Consider the following 17,500-nt stretch of genomic DNA (forward strand, 5'->3'; position numbering starts at 1 on the left):
CATCAGCCGGACCGTGGATGTCTACTGTAAGGAAAACATAGCCATCAGAAGTCATTTAACACCTGGGGCTAGATTCTCCAAGCTATCGTCATTAGCACTAGATTCTCCAGGCTATCCGCATTAGTGGTAGATCTAAGATGTAGTCATTAGCGTTGGATTCTCTAGGCTGTCATCATTAGCGCTTGATTCTTAAAGCTATCATCATTAGCAAAAATGTTATCAGAAAAGCAAAAACATCATTGCAATTCTAAAATGAAAACGAAACAACTTGAGACTGTTTACAAGCCTCTGAATGAAAAGTCTAACTTGTAAGCTTGGTAGATAGATAGATAGATAGATAGATAGATAGATAGATAGATAGATAGATAGATAGATAGATAGATAGAAATTTTGGTGTTTTACCCCAACTTTTCTACTCTCCTTTAAGAATTCAACAAATACCTGTTGAGCCATTTGTGTATCTCAATCACAACTAACAACTAAATGGGCTTTTAAATCAGAAGTCGTATTAATGTGAATACAGTTACGTATAGCGATTATAATAACGTGCGTTCAGCATAAAATACTTTATTTTTCATTGTCGCTTTAATGAAGACTAATTGCTTATTGCAGTGTTGCTGTCTCGTTTCTACGTTCTGCTTGTAAATAAACAATTAAGACTGGGCTGATTAAAAAAAAAAGACCAAACCTGTAAATGAAACCAATTGTGCTATAAATTCATTTCTCAGTTGTTATGGAGATACATGACTATCTCAACAGGGATGCATTTTGAAAGGAGGGTAGAAAAGTCAGGGTAAAACACAGAAAACCAGAAACCCGAAGTATATAGTATGAACACTAACAAGAGACGTGGTTTCTTATTCCTCTGATAATAAACTCAGTGCCCTCTGTTATCAGATATCTCTGCAGAAAATGATTGAAACAGCTGATGCAGTACCATACTGTTCCCCATACAGGGAGATATTGGAGGAGCTGTTACACCTCGTTATATATCTTCAGAGATAGATACTGCCAGTAAAACATTGCATAATAAAATGTGATTTCTTTGTCCCCTCCTCAGTTGGACCTCGCATGGCCGTGGAGCCCCAGTCTCTTCTGGTTGACCTGGGATCAGACGCCAGGTTCAACTGCGCCTGGACTGGCAATCCATCTCTCACCATAGTGTGGATGAAGCGTGGGTCTGGAGTGGTATGTTTCTATAGGAACTTGCACTTCAACTTGCACTGATCCTCTCCCTATTTTACTGTATTAATCCTGCACTGAACCCAATCTGTAGTATCTTGCATTTCACCTGCACTCGTCTCTAACCCTGATGTATCTATCAACACTGTTATCTGCTCTTGAACTGCCCCGATATCAAATCACACTGTGTTTTGTATTTGATCTTATTAGGTCTGAAGTCATTGTATTTTGTATCTTGATTTCCATTACATGAGAGCAGATGTTAAAACTTCATGCTGATTTGAACTCAGCTCTCGCCCAGATAAGCACCAACTAAGACGTAGCTTTATAGTAAACTAATGTGATCCATCTGCATCTCCATCCATTTGCGTTGCTTTCCATCTGATGATGTAGATATCCTTCTGCCTAGTGATGCTGGCTGAAGTGTAATGCTGGTAATACTGTAATTCAAGTTATGCATTTTTTTGTATACAACTGTAAGTCACCCTGGGTACAGGCATCTGCTAAGAAATAAATAATAATAATAATAATAATAATAATAATAATAATAATAATAATAATAATAATAATAATAATAATAATAATAATAATAACTGAGATTGGTAGTTATTGCCTAGAATGAGTCTATTAGGCCATGTTAGTGTGATTTCACTTCTTAGACTAGGAGAGCTGTTTCTTAGCTATAGACCTGTGTGTCTGTGTGACCGAAGATGAATGTCTGCACTGACGTGTAACAGCCTGATTATCCATGAGACTGGCATTTTCTTCAAGTATGTGATTCTGTTCTTCTAGGGGCAGGGGGTCTCAAATCGAATAAGCACTCTAGCATACCAGAACATTCTACAGAACAGTATGTGTTTGCTAGCGAGCCCCGGACAAGAAAGGGCCGTTTGCAGCAAGAATAGCAAGTAGGGTACTGTGTGCATTGTATCTTCCCTTTATGAAAAAATGCTTTCAACATTAAAAGTCCTGTGCAGTTACATTTGATAAAAACACCCTGAAATTGATGGATCTGAAGGTGAAGACAATGAATTAGCTACTCAGCTAAATGTTTCCCTTTTTTAAAATCATGTTTTTCAACTGCAGGAAAGAGTTACAATGAATTGGATTTTAATAATTGAAGACAGAGATTCTAATCTATAAATCGCAGGTCTTGGGGGCAATGAGATTGTCACGCACATCATCTATCTGTAACATGTGCCCCCTTCCCCATCATCCACAGGTGCTTAGCAATGAGAACTTCCTGATACTGAAGACGGTGAGACAGGAGGATGCCGGGAAGTACGTGTGCCGTGCAGTGGTACCCCGAGTTGGGGCGGGCGAGAGAGAAGTAGCCCTCACAGTCAACGGTAAGCTCCTTTCTGCTTGACCTGAACGGCTGCAACTAAGAGCTGAACGGTTCTGAGGCTTGGAAGTTAGCGCTGAGTACTGTTTAACAATGAGGCAATAGGTTAACACTGGTAAGTTATCAACAGTTTCACCTGGTGGAGAGCACAGGTGGCAGGGTGGTGGTGTGGTCTTGTGGTTAAAGCTGTGGGGTTTGGGGCAGCGATCCCTGATCATTACATGGAAAGCAGTGTGGTCTTAAAGAGCTGATGAAACTAGGATGACTAGCTAGATTTATTAAACTGTAAGGTTTCTAATAATGATGATCTAAACATTGGGCAGATACGTAATAATTGTGTTCTTAATATTTAATAAATCTGGAGTAAAACACTATCTGTATTTATTTAGAGTTAGATGAAGTGGTAACACTATGTTATGGAGTGTTAATAAAGCATTATAGATGGTTTATAACCATGCAATAGCCATTGACGGAATTACGTTTAAACATCCCAAAGTTCACTAGGTGGCTAAAAACAGTCCCCTTTATAAAATTGTAATTCCATCTATGGCTATTGCATGGTTGTAAACCATCTCTAACCCTCTATAACATAGTTATTAAGCAGCTATTTATAATTTATAAAACATTAATAAGCAGCACCTTAAGGGACTTTTTCAGCCTGAAAAAAGAAACAAGGACCAGGGGTCACAAATGGAGATTAGACAAAGGGGCATTCAGAACAGAAAATAGGAGGCATTTTTTTACACAGAGAATTGTGAGGGTCTGGAATCAACTCCCCAGTAATGTTGTTGAAGCCGACACCCTGGGATCCTTCAAGAAGCTGCTTGATGAGATTCTGGGATCAATAAGCTACTAACAACCAAACGACCAAGATGGGCCGAATGGCGTCCTCTCGTTTGTAAACTTTCTTATGTTCTTATGTTCTTATGTTCTAATAAGCAGTGTTACAGATGAAGTATTTCAATCTGCGCTGTTTTAAAATGAAACTCTAAGGGACAGAGGTGAAGATGTGAAGGCAATGCAGTCTTGCCCTTGGAGACAACTTAAAGACAGTGTGACCATATCACAGCAGAGCTTCGTAAGGTAGTATATTGACACTCAGCGCCTGCTTCAATTAACTGTAAACCCCAAAGGGAACTGTTGAGTTCATTTATTGCCACCATTTGCCGAAAACTGATTTAATCAACCTCCTTATACACTACATCAGCACCTTTTTGCTTAAAATGCCTCATTTGCTCTGCACAGCCTTATCTTTAAGAGCAAACTAATTGGAATAAGAGAAAGCTTTAGGATATGACTATGCATTATAGATCAAGCAACACAAGGTTATTTGAACTGTCAAAACCTGAACAAATTCTTTCATTTAAAGACTACTTCGTGAGCACTCATCAAGCGTGGAGAACACTTTGCAGGAAAAGAGTGATCTTCTGTGAATGGCGAGAGGTTCAGGTCAGGATCGAGATGCACTCGGAGAGGAGAGGGGATCCTCGTACAATGTGCACCAGGCCATTCTGACTATAGCCAGTGTCCTTCCTCTTTCATGAGGCAGGCTTCATGAATATTAAGCCTTATTGAACTATCTCATTTACATAGGGCAGGGGTGGCCAGGGTTGTTTCTTCCATTCCTGGTCTTTGTTCCAACCCTGTTCTAAATTGTTTCATTGAACCAGTTAAACCTCAGTCCAGAACCTGAAGCAGCTCCTTGTATCGTGTATCTGATTTTTTTTTTTTTAAAACCTGGAGTGGAATGGCCTTGCATGTTTCCTCCTCAGATTGCACACCTCTGACATGGATGGATTTGTTTTAATGATCTCAATCAAAGGCAGATCATAGTAGACTCATGGCAGAGTGTAACACAGCATGGTAAAGCGTTGGTACGCTGTGTAAAGCACAGAGAGGGGTGGTAAAGCATATTTAAAAAGCATGGCACAACTAGGATGAATGCATAGTATAACCATGGGAAAAGCATGGGGAAAGTGCAAGAATACCATGCAAAAATAGTGGTCACATTTTATAATGGCACTTGTATAATGGATCTGAATACTGTCAATCTTAAACTTAGCGAGGTTTTCCACTTGAGGCGATTTATAGATACTTTTTTTTTTTTTTTTTACAAAACTCGATAAAGATATTGCGAGATTCGCAAAGGTAAATAAAATCTGCTTCGACTACTGAAATAGATCCCACAGTCTTTAAATAAAGTGAGAGTTCTCCTCCTGCCACAATAAGAGGGAGTCAATGAAAATGTTATTGCTCACGCTGTAAAGGATAACTGATAAAGCACACAGCTAACGAAACGAACACCAGCGCTATGTCAGTCGCTTTATCAACACACAGCACCACAGAGCACCCCTCCCCAGCACACAGACACACATTACAGGCTCCCCTCATTGGATCCCAAGGGACTGGGGTAATTTAATTAGAATTAAATAGCTTGCAGGAAAAAGCAGTTTATGCAGAGCCCACTAATAGATACATATTCCTTTGTTTTGGTTAGCAGCCCTTCCTCGTGTGTGTGTGTGTGTGTGTGTGTGTGTGTGTGTGTGTGAGGAAATCAGATGTAATTTGTCAAGCCACCCAGCGAGGCACAGGCACATTAGTTGTTGGAATATGACAGTGGCACCATTCATTCAAAGTCCCACGGGGCTCAGAATTTATTTTTAAGGGCAACAAATTCCAGATGTAGACTTATTTATTTACTTATCTATAAATTTTTGGTGGTCAAAAAGTTTTGATATATATATATATATATATATATATATATATATATATATATATATATATATATATATATATATATATATATATATATTAAATGTACAAAGAGGTAACATTATGCCACTAGGCTTCTTATAGTCTAAAAAACCAATTTAATGAGATTGCAGTAATCTTGCCGCAGATGGCATACTAACATCCAGTATACTGGAATTTAAGAGTTCTCCTTGTAAACTGATAGCACCAGTGCAAAGACGGTGCTCAGTGTTTAAGATCTCGGTGTCTAAGGATGAGGCACAGGTATATGAGGAAGGCTTTACTGAGAGCTCTGTGCAACCCAGTGGGGAAAGAATCCATGTCAGATATTCTTGGAGTGGAAAGAGCTCAGAGTGTGTTACATTGCAGTGGATTTGCTTTGTATATTCCTTGTTTGCATTGAAGCGCTGAACAAACCTGAATATTGATTAAATGCACCAAGTTTGTAGTTCATAATTTTACCCCTGTGTACAACAGTATTGGTTTTTACTTGAAGGTATCTGTTATGTAGCTCACAATGCAACCACTGGTTTAGTGTTGTGTTTAATCTCATGCTGTCATTATCTAACCCCCCCCCCCCCCAACATCCCCTTCAGAAGCAAGTGAATCATCTGTCAAGCAACCATTACCACACATTCCACAGACCTCATTATTTCTGAATGAAACAGAAAGCAAAGGACTCGTTTTGTTTAAATCACGCCACAGTCTCCTGGAAGAAACTGCCTCCAAAATGTAATAAAGCCGCCTAATTAAATTCCTCATGCCGAACAACAAGAGCAGAGATCTAAGGCAAGACTGGCGTGCAGCTCGCACATTTACCATGCCACCTCACCAGGAATTCATCTGAATACCTGTACCAGGGAGTAGGACTCCTCTTGCATAGTGAAGCTTGTAACACGCTCCCCTATAGAAGCTGGGATTGTTACACTGTTTTCCGTTCTGTTACACCACATTTGTATGCAGTACAGTTTGCACAAGAACGGCCTTGGTTTTAACAGGTGTCCCGGTAGTCATACATTGAGAAGCTGCCTGTCAGCAACTCATTAAAATGCTAATTTATTTTAATTGGGATCTGCTAATAAACTGCAATTATGGCCAGTGCGTGGGGTGGGTGAACGACAGTAACTGAATCGGTTGTTCCCGTGCTTCGGACTGCAGGGCATCAATTTTGCACATTTGGCTTGGAGTGTAGCAGCATGTTAGTTCATTGTGTGGACAGTGATGTGGAAGAAATGGGGTTTGAGTTTCTGCTCCGTTGTGCTTGAGAGTTGCGCTCTGTGTCCTTTATATTGATGCTGGTCTGATTCTCATTCCTTTCTAGGTCCCCCAATCATCTCCAGCACCCAGACCCAGCATGCACTACACGGGGAAAAAGGACAAATAAAGTGCTTCATCCGGAGCACGCCACCTCCTGACCGGATTGTGAGTTGCAGTCTCTTCTCATAGCGATACGAACTGAATGTGGCTGACTGTGGGGTCATCAGAGCTCAAGTGGACCAAATTCTTCCCCAGAGTCTTTCCTCCCTTTTGAAAAATGGCCTCATAGACAAATAACGCTGGCAGCATCTTTAAGATTAAAAATCGTATAAGAAGGCTTTCCAACATAAAAATTATTAATTGAGTCTAACAACCCCCCCTGTCCCCTCTGGGTCATTTTATCTGGAAAGACCCTATGGTTGAATATGGAGTTCATGACTGTACTGAACATTCGAGGAACTGACTCTGAATGAAGATATCAGTTATGCTGGTTGCCTATACTCACCAACCATGAGATCACATCATTGCTGTCCCTGTCTCCCACGCTTATTCTTTGGAGGTCATGAAGTATCATCAAGCCTCTTGAAATCCCCATAGACGTTCCTTTGTACATTATGAAAGGTTCATGAAAGTTTCTGTACCTTAAGAAGAACAACTCATAATGAATTATTCAAACGTGACATTCTCAGGGGTTTCATGAAGTTTGCACGTTACCACATAATAATTTATGAGTTTGGCAAGGTCCAGTTCTTTAGAAAGTAGTCTGGAAAGATATGGTGTCCTAGTGGCTATTTAATTTGACATCTATCCTGTGTTCTCTTCATCCCTTCCCTCCCCTTTATGAGCAAATCATCAATAAAAAAAAAAAACAGGAACCAGAATATAGAAATAAATAAAGTCTTGTTCTTCATTGTTCCTTACGTGTGTTCCCAGGCCTGGTCATGGAAAGAGAACGTTCTGGAATCGGGAACCTCCGGCCGCTACACTGTGGAGACGGTCAGCACAGAGGAGGGGGTCATCTCCACACTGACCATCAGCAACATCGTCCGGGCCGACTTCCAGACCATCTACAACTGCACAGCCTGGAACAGCTTCGGCTCCGACACAGAAATCATCCGGCTCAAGGAACAAGGTGGGAGCCAAGGTTCGACAACTCCACTTCTCTTTCTGGGATCTAGAGCTAGTGCGGGGAGGGGGGCTGGGTATGGACCAGAGGGGTCTGCTCCACAAAGACATGCACTGACAAACTTATAAACTCGTAAGAACTTCATGGATTGGTTTGGTAAGAGGCAAGCCTTGAACTGTGTGGATACAAACGAAATATTTTGAAAGCCATTGATGTAATTTTCTGTTTCTGTAAATCCGACTCCAGTTTTCAATCAGAGCGGTCTGATGAAGTGAACAGATGCTCAGAATGTCTGCCACCTTGATTGGTAAAGCGCCTAATTGAATTACATGGGGAGTTTAGAGGATATTATGATTGAAATGTTTATTGAGCCCGCTATTAGGTTTTTTTTTTTAGATCGGTTATGTTGTACTGTATCTGGGGTTTATTGTAATGAGCTAAACCTGAGCATTTCAACTCTTTATTAATCTCGCCAGTGTTTTTGATCAGTCTGGGATATGTAACCCTGGCAACATCGCTAAATTCAACACAAATCAATTTGAAAAGTGTATGGAGATTAATATGCTTTAGGTTAGTGTTATTAAGGTCAGCTGCTGTTTATCTAAACAGATCCCTTTTTGAAGCCATGATGGAATGATTAAAACTGTTGAAAACATAGCGCTCTCTGGTGTGATAGCATAGACATCGCTTTGTGCTCTCCACAGAGTCGCTCCCTATGGCGGTCATAATCGGCGTGGCGGTCGGGGCATTCGTTGCCTTCATCGTTCTCATGGCAACCATCGGAGCTTTCTGCTGCACCCGTTCGCAGAGAAGTAAGTGCTATTGGCCTGATTCAGATGTAGGAGGGTTCGCTTCCTCTCCAAACTGTGTTCAAAGTACATTGCCTGCTGTTCTTTGGCGGGTAATGGCCCTGGTCAGTGCCTTGCTAGGGTGCGCCGTGCTGCTGCTGTCCTTCAGATCAGATGCTCCAGCAACATTAATGATCCCATCTCCAGCAGGGGTGTTAACCACGGTGTTCACCAGGAGGGGATAATAAGGTATCCTGCAGCAGAGCGAGGAAGAATCTGACTTTAAGCCACAGGAGATTGTACCTCCTACTGACTAAACCAACAGTCCTTCACACACCACAGCACAGCTGGCGCGAAGCTTTCTCATTCAAATATGGATGATGCCCATCCCAGCTTAGCTTCAGAAAATTGACATGATCAGAATGCAAGGAAGGTGGTGTGGCAGTGATTTTCAGTGGTGCTACAGGATCACCTACAAAAGTATAAGGGGCTGTCAAGCATAACTCAGCTCACACATGAAGGAGCGCAGTTAAGCCTTTGAAGGCTGTGTATGTTTCATATTTGATACGACTTTGGTACAAGAAATATAAATCACACGCAAGCAACAGGTGATGTGTGTGTGTGTATATATAGTATATATATATATATAGATATATAGAGAGAATGGTATATTCGATCTGGCAGTACTCTCTCTATCACTATCATATCTCAGGATGAGAGAACGAGGAGGGAGGAGAGTGACCCCGGAGAGAGAGGGAGAGAGATGTTTCGACAAGTTGTGAGTACGACCACAGCTCGAGTGTTGGGGACACGGGAGGAAGACGGAGAGAGACCACGAGTGTGTAGTTGAGTATGTCTTTAGATATATATCGGTGTCCTGGTATATATATCACAGCAATATGTGTCGAAGAGAGGATTGACTCACCCCCTACGGGCAAACGGGGGGGGAGCCCGACTGACTGAGAGGAGAGACTTATATAGAGAGAGAGAGAGAGAGAGAGAGAGAGAGAGAGAGAGAGAGAGAGAGAGAGAGAGAGAGAGAGAGAGAGAGAGAGAGAGAGAGAGAGAGAGAGAGAGAGAGAGAGAGAGGGAGAGAGAGAGAGAGAGAGAGAGAGAGAGAGAGAGAGAGAGAGAGAGAGACATTCCGTTTGCTTCCCTTTCAGATCTGAAAGGTGTTGTCTCTGCAAAGAATGATATTCGCGTGGAAATTGTACACAAGGATCACAATGCGGCCAGAGAGACAGAGGAACACGCTGCCATCAAACAGCTCATGGTAGGTGATGTTGCACCTTGTGTAACACTCATGACAGTGCAGCCTGGAGCACATCCTTTGGACAACGGGTAAATATCACACAAGAACAGTGTGCTGTATATATTCAAACACGTAGATTTCTGTCCTTGTGTGTTCTGGTTCAGTTCTACTGGTGCTTTTAAAATATGAATGCCTGTGGCAGATAATGTTATGGGCCTGTAGGAGGGTGGCAGGACAGAGACACAATATTCTGGATCATTTTAATACACGCTGTAAATAATAACTGAAGTTCACTCTGCCCTTTTGCACCACCCGCTGGACTGACGTGACGATACAGAGGCTTTCCTTTAGAGGATCAGCCGAGGCTAGGCGCAGTCTCGAAGATCTGGTGATATCTTTGTATTTCTTAACACGACGCTGTGTGGCTGCAGGCAGTGATGAGAACCTGTCGGAGAGCCACTCGCTGGCTTTTAAAAATAAAAATCAATATTGAAATTGCAATCTTTGAATCGCTACGGCTGCCGTAATCTTTCAAAAGTGTCATTGGCCAGCTTTGTATGAAAGCTAGCAGTGGTGCAACAGGGTGTGAAAGTCCTGGCAGACACCCTCTAACTTCTAAACCGTCGCTGCTTTCTGTCACTGTCTCCTGTGTATATGGGATAGATATAATTAAAAAATGACAGTGATATATATATATATATATATATATATATATATATATATATATATATATATATATATATATATATATATATATATATATATATATATAATATATATATATATTATATAACGGGACGGTAGAAAACAAATAATTAGAGGTGTTCTCCAAAGACAGGATGGGAGGTTGTGGAATTGCATCAGAAACATGACCCATTCTGGTAGTGACCCACAATATGTGGATAAAGATATCCAATCGCACACCCCCAGTGGCTCACCTTCTAATAGGACTGTGTTTGGGGTGCAGGGGCGAGTCACGCAAGCGCTTTTAAAATCCAACTCCTGCCGTTAGTCTGGGCATTCTGGCAGGGATAAGTAGTAGAGACTCACCGGGTAGCTTGGAGAAAAAAGTGAACGGTACACAAGCAGACAAGTCAAGGTGTCTCTGTGAAGCTCTTTATTGGCTCCCGTTATGTTTGCAGATTGAGAGAGGGGAGTTCCAGCAGGAGTCAGTCCTCAAGCAGCTGGAGGTCCTGCAGGAAGAGGAGAAGGATTACCAGCACATCAAGGTGGGTGAGCACCCTGATGCAGTCAAGCATTTTCTAACACACTTTCAAATTGTGCAATTAAATGGTTTAAAACAGAGATACAAATACTATTCATGGAGCACATCCATTCAACCAAAATCAATCATGTTGCATTAAAGTCTTCATAATTGCCTTTTCTGGTCATACGATGATCGTTTACTCAGAGAAGTGAAATACTTGCCTTTGCTAAACTGCACACTAAAAGGCTTCTTGTTGCTGAATCATCTCCCAGTGATGTCTTGAAAGTTTCACAAAAAATAGCGTTATTCTCCATGTCTGTTCTATGTATTCTAAATGTGGTGATTCAGGTGATGAGATAGGGAGAGAGAGTGCTAGAGAGAGAAGGAGAGAGAGAGAGAGGGAGAGAGAGGGAGAGAGAGAGAGAGAGAGAGAGAGAGAGAGAGAGAGAGAGAGAGAGAGAGAGAGAGAGAGAGAGAGAGAGAGAGAGGGAGAGAGAAAGAGAGAGCTAGAGAGATAGGGATAGAGAGGGAGAGGGAGAGCTAGAAAGGGAGAGAGAAGAGAGAGAGAGAGAGAGAGAGAGAGAGAGAGAGAGAGAGAGAGAGAGAGAGAGAGAGAGAGAGAGAGAGAGAGAGAGAGTGTGTTTGGATTTCTCCATTCATTCGGTCATTTAAATATACCTTCTACCCATGGAGAGGGTGGAGTTCAACAGATCATCAAAAGTATTCAGAAATGCTCCAAACATGAACGCGTAACATTGCATGTGATCCAGACACATTCCTGACAGATCGGACAGTGCTCTGCTTAATTGAATTTTCTTTCGGACACAGCAGCATTGTTTTAACGGCCCAAATTTATTTTAAAAAATCATGTGTAGTTTACAATTAAATTATTACCGTTATGTGTTAAATGTGCTACGTGGTCTCACAGTTATATGTGCATGTCCTTTGTGATCCCTCACCATGTATATGTTTTTGTTTTTTCATGTTTTGTGTGGTCACCGCTCTTTTGGCAGGTCAGGTTTGGGAGTGGGCTATCCCTCTTTCCCCTCTGTTTGGGTCTCTGTTCTTTGTCAAGTTCAGTGCCAGCAGTGCTGCTGTAGCAGCTCAGTAAAGAGCCTTTAAACTCTTATCAATAAAAGTTAACTTGCTAAACTTTTCAAATCTTATTTTTATGGTATTCTACTGTAAAATGTATGTTTTATTATTATTATTTTTTTTAATTATTACCGTAATATAATACTGTAGTACTGTTATTTATATGGCGATATACCGGCAACAGATTACATATTTTTACCGTAAACCGTGCGGTTTTCCAGGAAGGATTACCGTATAAGAAGTGTTATGTAATCGTTTTATATACAGTACATTGCAGTTTTTTACCGTAAAAACAACATTTTTTTTTATTTTTTTTTACGGTGTAATTCATAAAAATCCACTTCTTTTCTAGTTGATGAATACAGACATGCAGGAGAAATGTGCTGTAACTGGATTTATTACATCAAGCCCTGTTTCATTTTTACTCGGCACTGAAGAATCTCAAAATATTACCATTAGGTTTGCTTCCACTTGCATGTTTGAGTTATTACCCTGTCTAAGCCTAGCTTAGACTGACGCACAAAAATGCATCTGAGAATTTTTTGAGCAACTGCTTCATAAATGCATGGATTCTATAAGGGCTTCTGCAGGGATGTGTCATTTTCTTTGCTTTTAAAAGCTGACAAAGCAGCCGGGCTTGTTGAGCGCAATTAGGGCTGAAATGGCGATCTTTACCCTTGTTTTCCACAGTGCTGTGCCTTTCCTTTCCTCCTCCCGGCGTGCGCTTTCATCGCCTCGTTTTGATTTTGCTCATGGTGCGCCACCGCGCTCTCTTTTTCATCTCTGCGCTATCACTGCTGCTTTCTTGCCAGCTCTTAGATGTTTAATCATCAGGGATAATGAAACATTTTCTTAGGTTGTCACAGTTATGCTAACTTCCAGTGATTAACATCACACCTCCTGGTGGTGCTGGTGTACAAACGACACCTCTGTCCTTGTAGTTTTTCTTAATAGATTTCTGAGTTACACTAACAAAAAAATAAACACCCACAAAAAGCGACAGCAGCTTTTACGAGAGATTTTTAAAAAATTTTTAATCCATACATTTGTAGAGCTAAGGGCCTTTCAATTTGTCACATGAATACCCAATTGCAGGCAGTTCAGATGCACAAAGCATTAAAGCATTATAACACGTGAGTTTGTCAAGTCAAGTTTGCACAACTGCAGAAAGCAGAAAATTTGTCAAACTTTTTAAACAGTTTGACTTTTTCACGCAGATCAAGATATATCAAGGCAGTCTAATTAGTTGCTAACTGGATTAACGGGCATTGTGCAGGCTTCATGCTTCATGTTGCTTAGCCATTTAGAGCTTGTTTAACTTCATTTATGAAGCTGTTTGTTTACTTTCTTTTTCTCCGTTTTCAAGCATTCATTTATGATAGCCTGACCCTGTCTAAACTAGGCTTTATAAAAGACTCCAGTGTGTATAAAGAAATTCATTGCATACAAAAAAAACCCAAGACAAGGTACAAAAACAGCATGCTGAATACAGCTGATAAATTAGCTTTTTTTAATAACTGTGCAGTACAATTGCAAAATTAAGCTCATTCTGTGCATACTGTTGCAGCAATTCAGTCTTGATAGCAAGCTCTGTAGTTGAAAGTGAAATATTAAAAGATATCAACGTGATTTTGCCCTTTTGTAATTGATTTTTTTTAAATGTATTGGAGGACGCTGCAGTTTAAAATAAATTATAAATGTAAACATAGAAATAAATATATGTGTGCTCCTAATTAAAATGGGTTCTCCTTGCCGACTCTCAAATTAAAATGCTTTTCTTTCTGCTTTTTCTCCTGGGAAAACACAACAGGATCCGACCAACGGCTACTACAGCGTGAACACATTTAAAGAGCACCACTCCACTCCTACCATCTCCCTGGCAGCCAACCAAACGACGGAACTGCGGAGTTCTACGACAGCCGCCACGACGGGCAAGCAGAGGGTGCCCACGGGCATGTCCTTCACCAACATCTACACCACGCTGGGCACCGGCCCCAACCGCCTCTACGACTACAGCCAGCGCTTTGTGCTGGGTATGGGCAGCAGCTCCATCGAGCTGTGCGAGCGGGAGTTCCAGCGGGGCTCGCTCAGCGATTCCAGCTCCTTCCTCGACACGCAATGCGACAGCAGCGTCAGCAGCTGCAGCAAGCAGGAAGGCTACGTGCAGTTCGACAAGGCCAGCAAGGCCTCAGCCTCCTCCTCCTCCCACTACTCCCAGTCCTCCTCGCAGAACTCTGACCTCACGCGGCCCCTGCAGAAACGCATGCAGACGCACGTGTAGCAACCCCTTCGCTGCTGGGGTTCACCGGAGTCGAGGTGTTCGATTCCGAGGACTTGCGAGGATAAAGCGGGGCCTCTTTAAAAGCACATTACTGATATATATTTTTTTTTTGGTATGTTTTCTTATTAAGGAGGCATTGTTGCCCAGAACTGCCACCCTGCCTAGAATAGCCCAGTGTCCCCTGCGATGGTCAAGCAGCTCTATCTCATGATCACAAGCCCTCTTGAGAATGTGCTTCCTGAAGAATCCTGCACTAAGCTCTGGCTTCTGTCTGAAGATCTGTGTTTTGTCTTGTCCCATTAGAAGTGTCATTACTGTCGGCGCACGATTTCTACATTCTGGCCAGCGGTTGACCACACACCCCCTCTGAAACTGGGGACCTTTCGGAAAATAATTCGCAATCTTTAATTTGCGTGGCACTTTTCACAGAGTTTCTGACACCCTGTGAACGTTCTGACACCTGAATCCACTTCTTTTGCCATTTTAAATCCTCGTAGGATTTTGGAAGGTTTTCCGTTTCAAACTCATGTCAAGGTTGTATACCCAGATTTTTTTTTCTTGTACACATCAAAATTCGGATTATTCTGAAGCACAAATACTTCTGGGAGTTAATTGTGATTCATTTTACAGAAAGATGCTAACTGGCCTAGTAGTGAAGCTGTAGTGGATCCCCAGTGGACTTATAAACGGTATAACCAGGACCTCTCAATAAGAAAGCCAAGGCAGTCAGTCTCAGTTAACCAGAATACCCCTATTTATTGTTTATTTATTGTACAGTATGTGAAACAAACAAACAAAACAAAAAAAACATTTCAGATCCCATTAACAAATGGGTATACCTTCAAGATACATTGTCAAGCTTCAAAGCCAAGGTCAAGCTTGACCAAGGGATACCACTGATGAGAGCTCTCCTGTTCTCCATGTTTGCATTGAGCAGGCCAATAAGATTGGTTCTTTTGTTGGAATCGCCTTACAGTTCAAGAACTCCTCTATTGTTCTCCCTTCATAGTGTGGAACTGTGCTTGAGATGCTGTGTTCCCCAGGGGACCACTGTCAGTAGACACCGGAAGAGACAACAGACAGATGCAAGAAGGCCTCCACTCATGTGTATGTACAGTCCACAGTGAGAAGCTGGTTTCCGCTCTAGGGAACTGACAGGTGGAATGTTATCAGCTGTGTGCCTCTCGAAAGCACAGTCTTTCATAAGATCAATGATGATTCTTCTTATTCTTTTAAATTGTTAATCCCACCTCTCACCTCTCCTGATTGGATAGTTCATTAAGGGACATTTCCTGCTCATGTACCCTAAACACTCTCCCCTGAAATACATTATTAATCATCTACATCCCATCACAGCCAATCACGATTGACATTTTGATTATCTAGCAAAGTGTAAGGTGGCAGCAAATCCTCCATTTGATTCCATTAGAGTACAGCAACATGTGGTATAGAAAGCATTTCCCTCAGAACAAAACCATCACACACTCAGTGTTTCCAGCTGAAGAATATCTGTATCTGTATTCACAATAGAAATCTCATACCACAGAACAGACTCTTAAAGAAGCGGGCATATTAAACCAAAGCAGAAAAATGCAGTTACAGATTCCTCACATACTGTGATGCATGTTTGCGCGACAGCTGAAATAACATACAGTAACACACTATAACCATTGCTATAGGTATTCACAGTAGCAAAGTGGACTGTGATAAATCACACTGTGGTCTCTCTACAAACTGTAACTCCGCTTTGCATTCTCCATTGCACGAAAGCATACATAACAGGAGGTGTTTAGACAAGGCAACTTGAGAGTGGATGCAACACTAAATGCGTTTATCATTCACAACAATAAATCTGAACAGCCAAGCAAGTTGCTCTGAGGATTAATAATTTACAAGAAAATGTCTGTTGTTTTCCTGTGAAATTGTGCCACTGTTTAAAACATAGCAGAGAGCATATCTCCTTCACATTCGGGTCTTTAGTGCAAAGTCATGGAGTGTTGTCGTTTTGCATTAAAGCTGGCAGTGCTGAGAAATTTAAATCTGTGTGTTATCCAGCTCCCCTGTCTCCTTACTAGGCAAAGAACAAAAGGTATGCAATCAGTACCAAGTGTGGCGATCAAATGAACTCCAGGTAGCTGAGGACAGAAAGAACAAACCCTTTTCAGACCACAGACTTCAAACGCTGGCCGCTTACAGCCCTTTCATTTTCGTTTGCATGGTCCACCAATTCTCTGGCACAGCTTAGGTCTTCCTACCATTGCAGTCAATGCAGCATGAACATTTTTCCCTCACGGTTTGATGCCATAATTCATAATGCCAGAGTACAAACACAGTACAAAGCAAACCCTCCTTGCTCACATTAACAGCTCCCATTTTAGTGGCCATGGCGTGCCCTGTCCTATACACAGAACCGTTGCATTAGGAGCTTATGTGAACATTCCCTGCATAAGACACTGGACCTCAGACACTGGTTTGCTTTGGTTTGTTGTCCAGCGTTTGATTCCAGAACTTTCGTGCAGGTCGTGGCGGACCAGGGACGTCACGGCAACGCTGTTTAGACACGCAGATGTTACGGACGAGTTCTGGCGCTGCTCAGAAGACACAGGTCCCTTTTTCCTGCTCAGTGAGGGCAATACTTCTCTCATCGGAGGCAGGCAGTTCTGGTACTACCAGCCTCCTGTTGAACAGCATCAATAAGGAGTGGATTCTTGCTGTGTGCACTTTATATGTATATCAGACATTTCAATCACTTTTATACTTGAGCAGTAGAACTTCAGCTGTGTAATGGGTTAAAATCCATAAGCAAAAGAAAAAAAAAATTCTATACTAGGCACTCCTGTATAAATATTAGTAATGCTTTCTTTATATAATTTAGAATTCTGGGGATCATGTTTATATTTTGCATAGAACACTTCATTCGGCACGTGTTATGGTATTGACAATCAAAAAGACCTGGTCACCTCTTGAATCACTATCTATATATATCGTTGGCTCTTCCTTTTGCCAACTAGAATGCAGCCGTACTTGGCCGCCACATTGGAGGTGGCAGATTCTTTAAACAGGGCACTTTCCAAGGGAGACCAGTCTGCACACAGTGTTTAAGGGCTGTTTCCTTCGCTTATATCAGGGGACATGCTAAATTGAACTACTCCCATTCTCGATTCCTTCTACTTCCAACACAGTCTCTTCATGATGTGCAAAAGACCGAGTTTCAGT

At 41.6% G+C, this 17,500-nt stretch overlaps 1 protein-coding gene across 1 annotated transcript in view; it reads left to right on the top strand.

The window, feature by feature from the left end:
* Window positions 1-4: 4 nt before the first annotated feature.
* kirrel3a (kirre like nephrin family adhesion molecule 3a) overlaps window positions 5-17,500 on the top strand; it is a gene marked incomplete at its 5' end in the record, with an annotated part of 17,536 nt that continues 40 nt past the window's right edge. Inside the window, 9 exons of the mRNA XM_041242508.1 lie at window positions 5-26; window positions 1,061-1,188; window positions 2,405-2,531; window positions 6,600-6,700; window positions 7,469-7,667; window positions 8,366-8,473; window positions 9,613-9,722; window positions 10,844-10,930; window positions 13,814-17,500. The exon at window positions 13,814-17,500 is cut by the window's right edge and continues 40 nt beyond it. Of these exons, the coding sequence (XP_041098442.1) occupies window positions 5-26; window positions 1,061-1,188; window positions 2,405-2,531; window positions 6,600-6,700; window positions 7,469-7,667; window positions 8,366-8,473; window positions 9,613-9,722; window positions 10,844-10,930; window positions 13,814-14,284 (1,353 nt within the window). The remainder of the gene's footprint in view (window positions 27-1,060; window positions 1,189-2,404; window positions 2,532-6,599; window positions 6,701-7,468; window positions 7,668-8,365; window positions 8,474-9,612; window positions 9,723-10,843; window positions 10,931-13,813) is intronic.

This window comes from Polyodon spathula, unplaced genomic scaffold (assembly GCF_017654505.1).
Source record: "Polyodon spathula isolate WHYD16114869_AA unplaced genomic scaffold, ASM1765450v1 scaffolds_1305, whole genome shotgun sequence".
NCBI classification, from domain to species: domain Eukaryota; kingdom Metazoa; phylum Chordata; class Actinopteri; order Acipenseriformes; family Polyodontidae; genus Polyodon; species Polyodon spathula.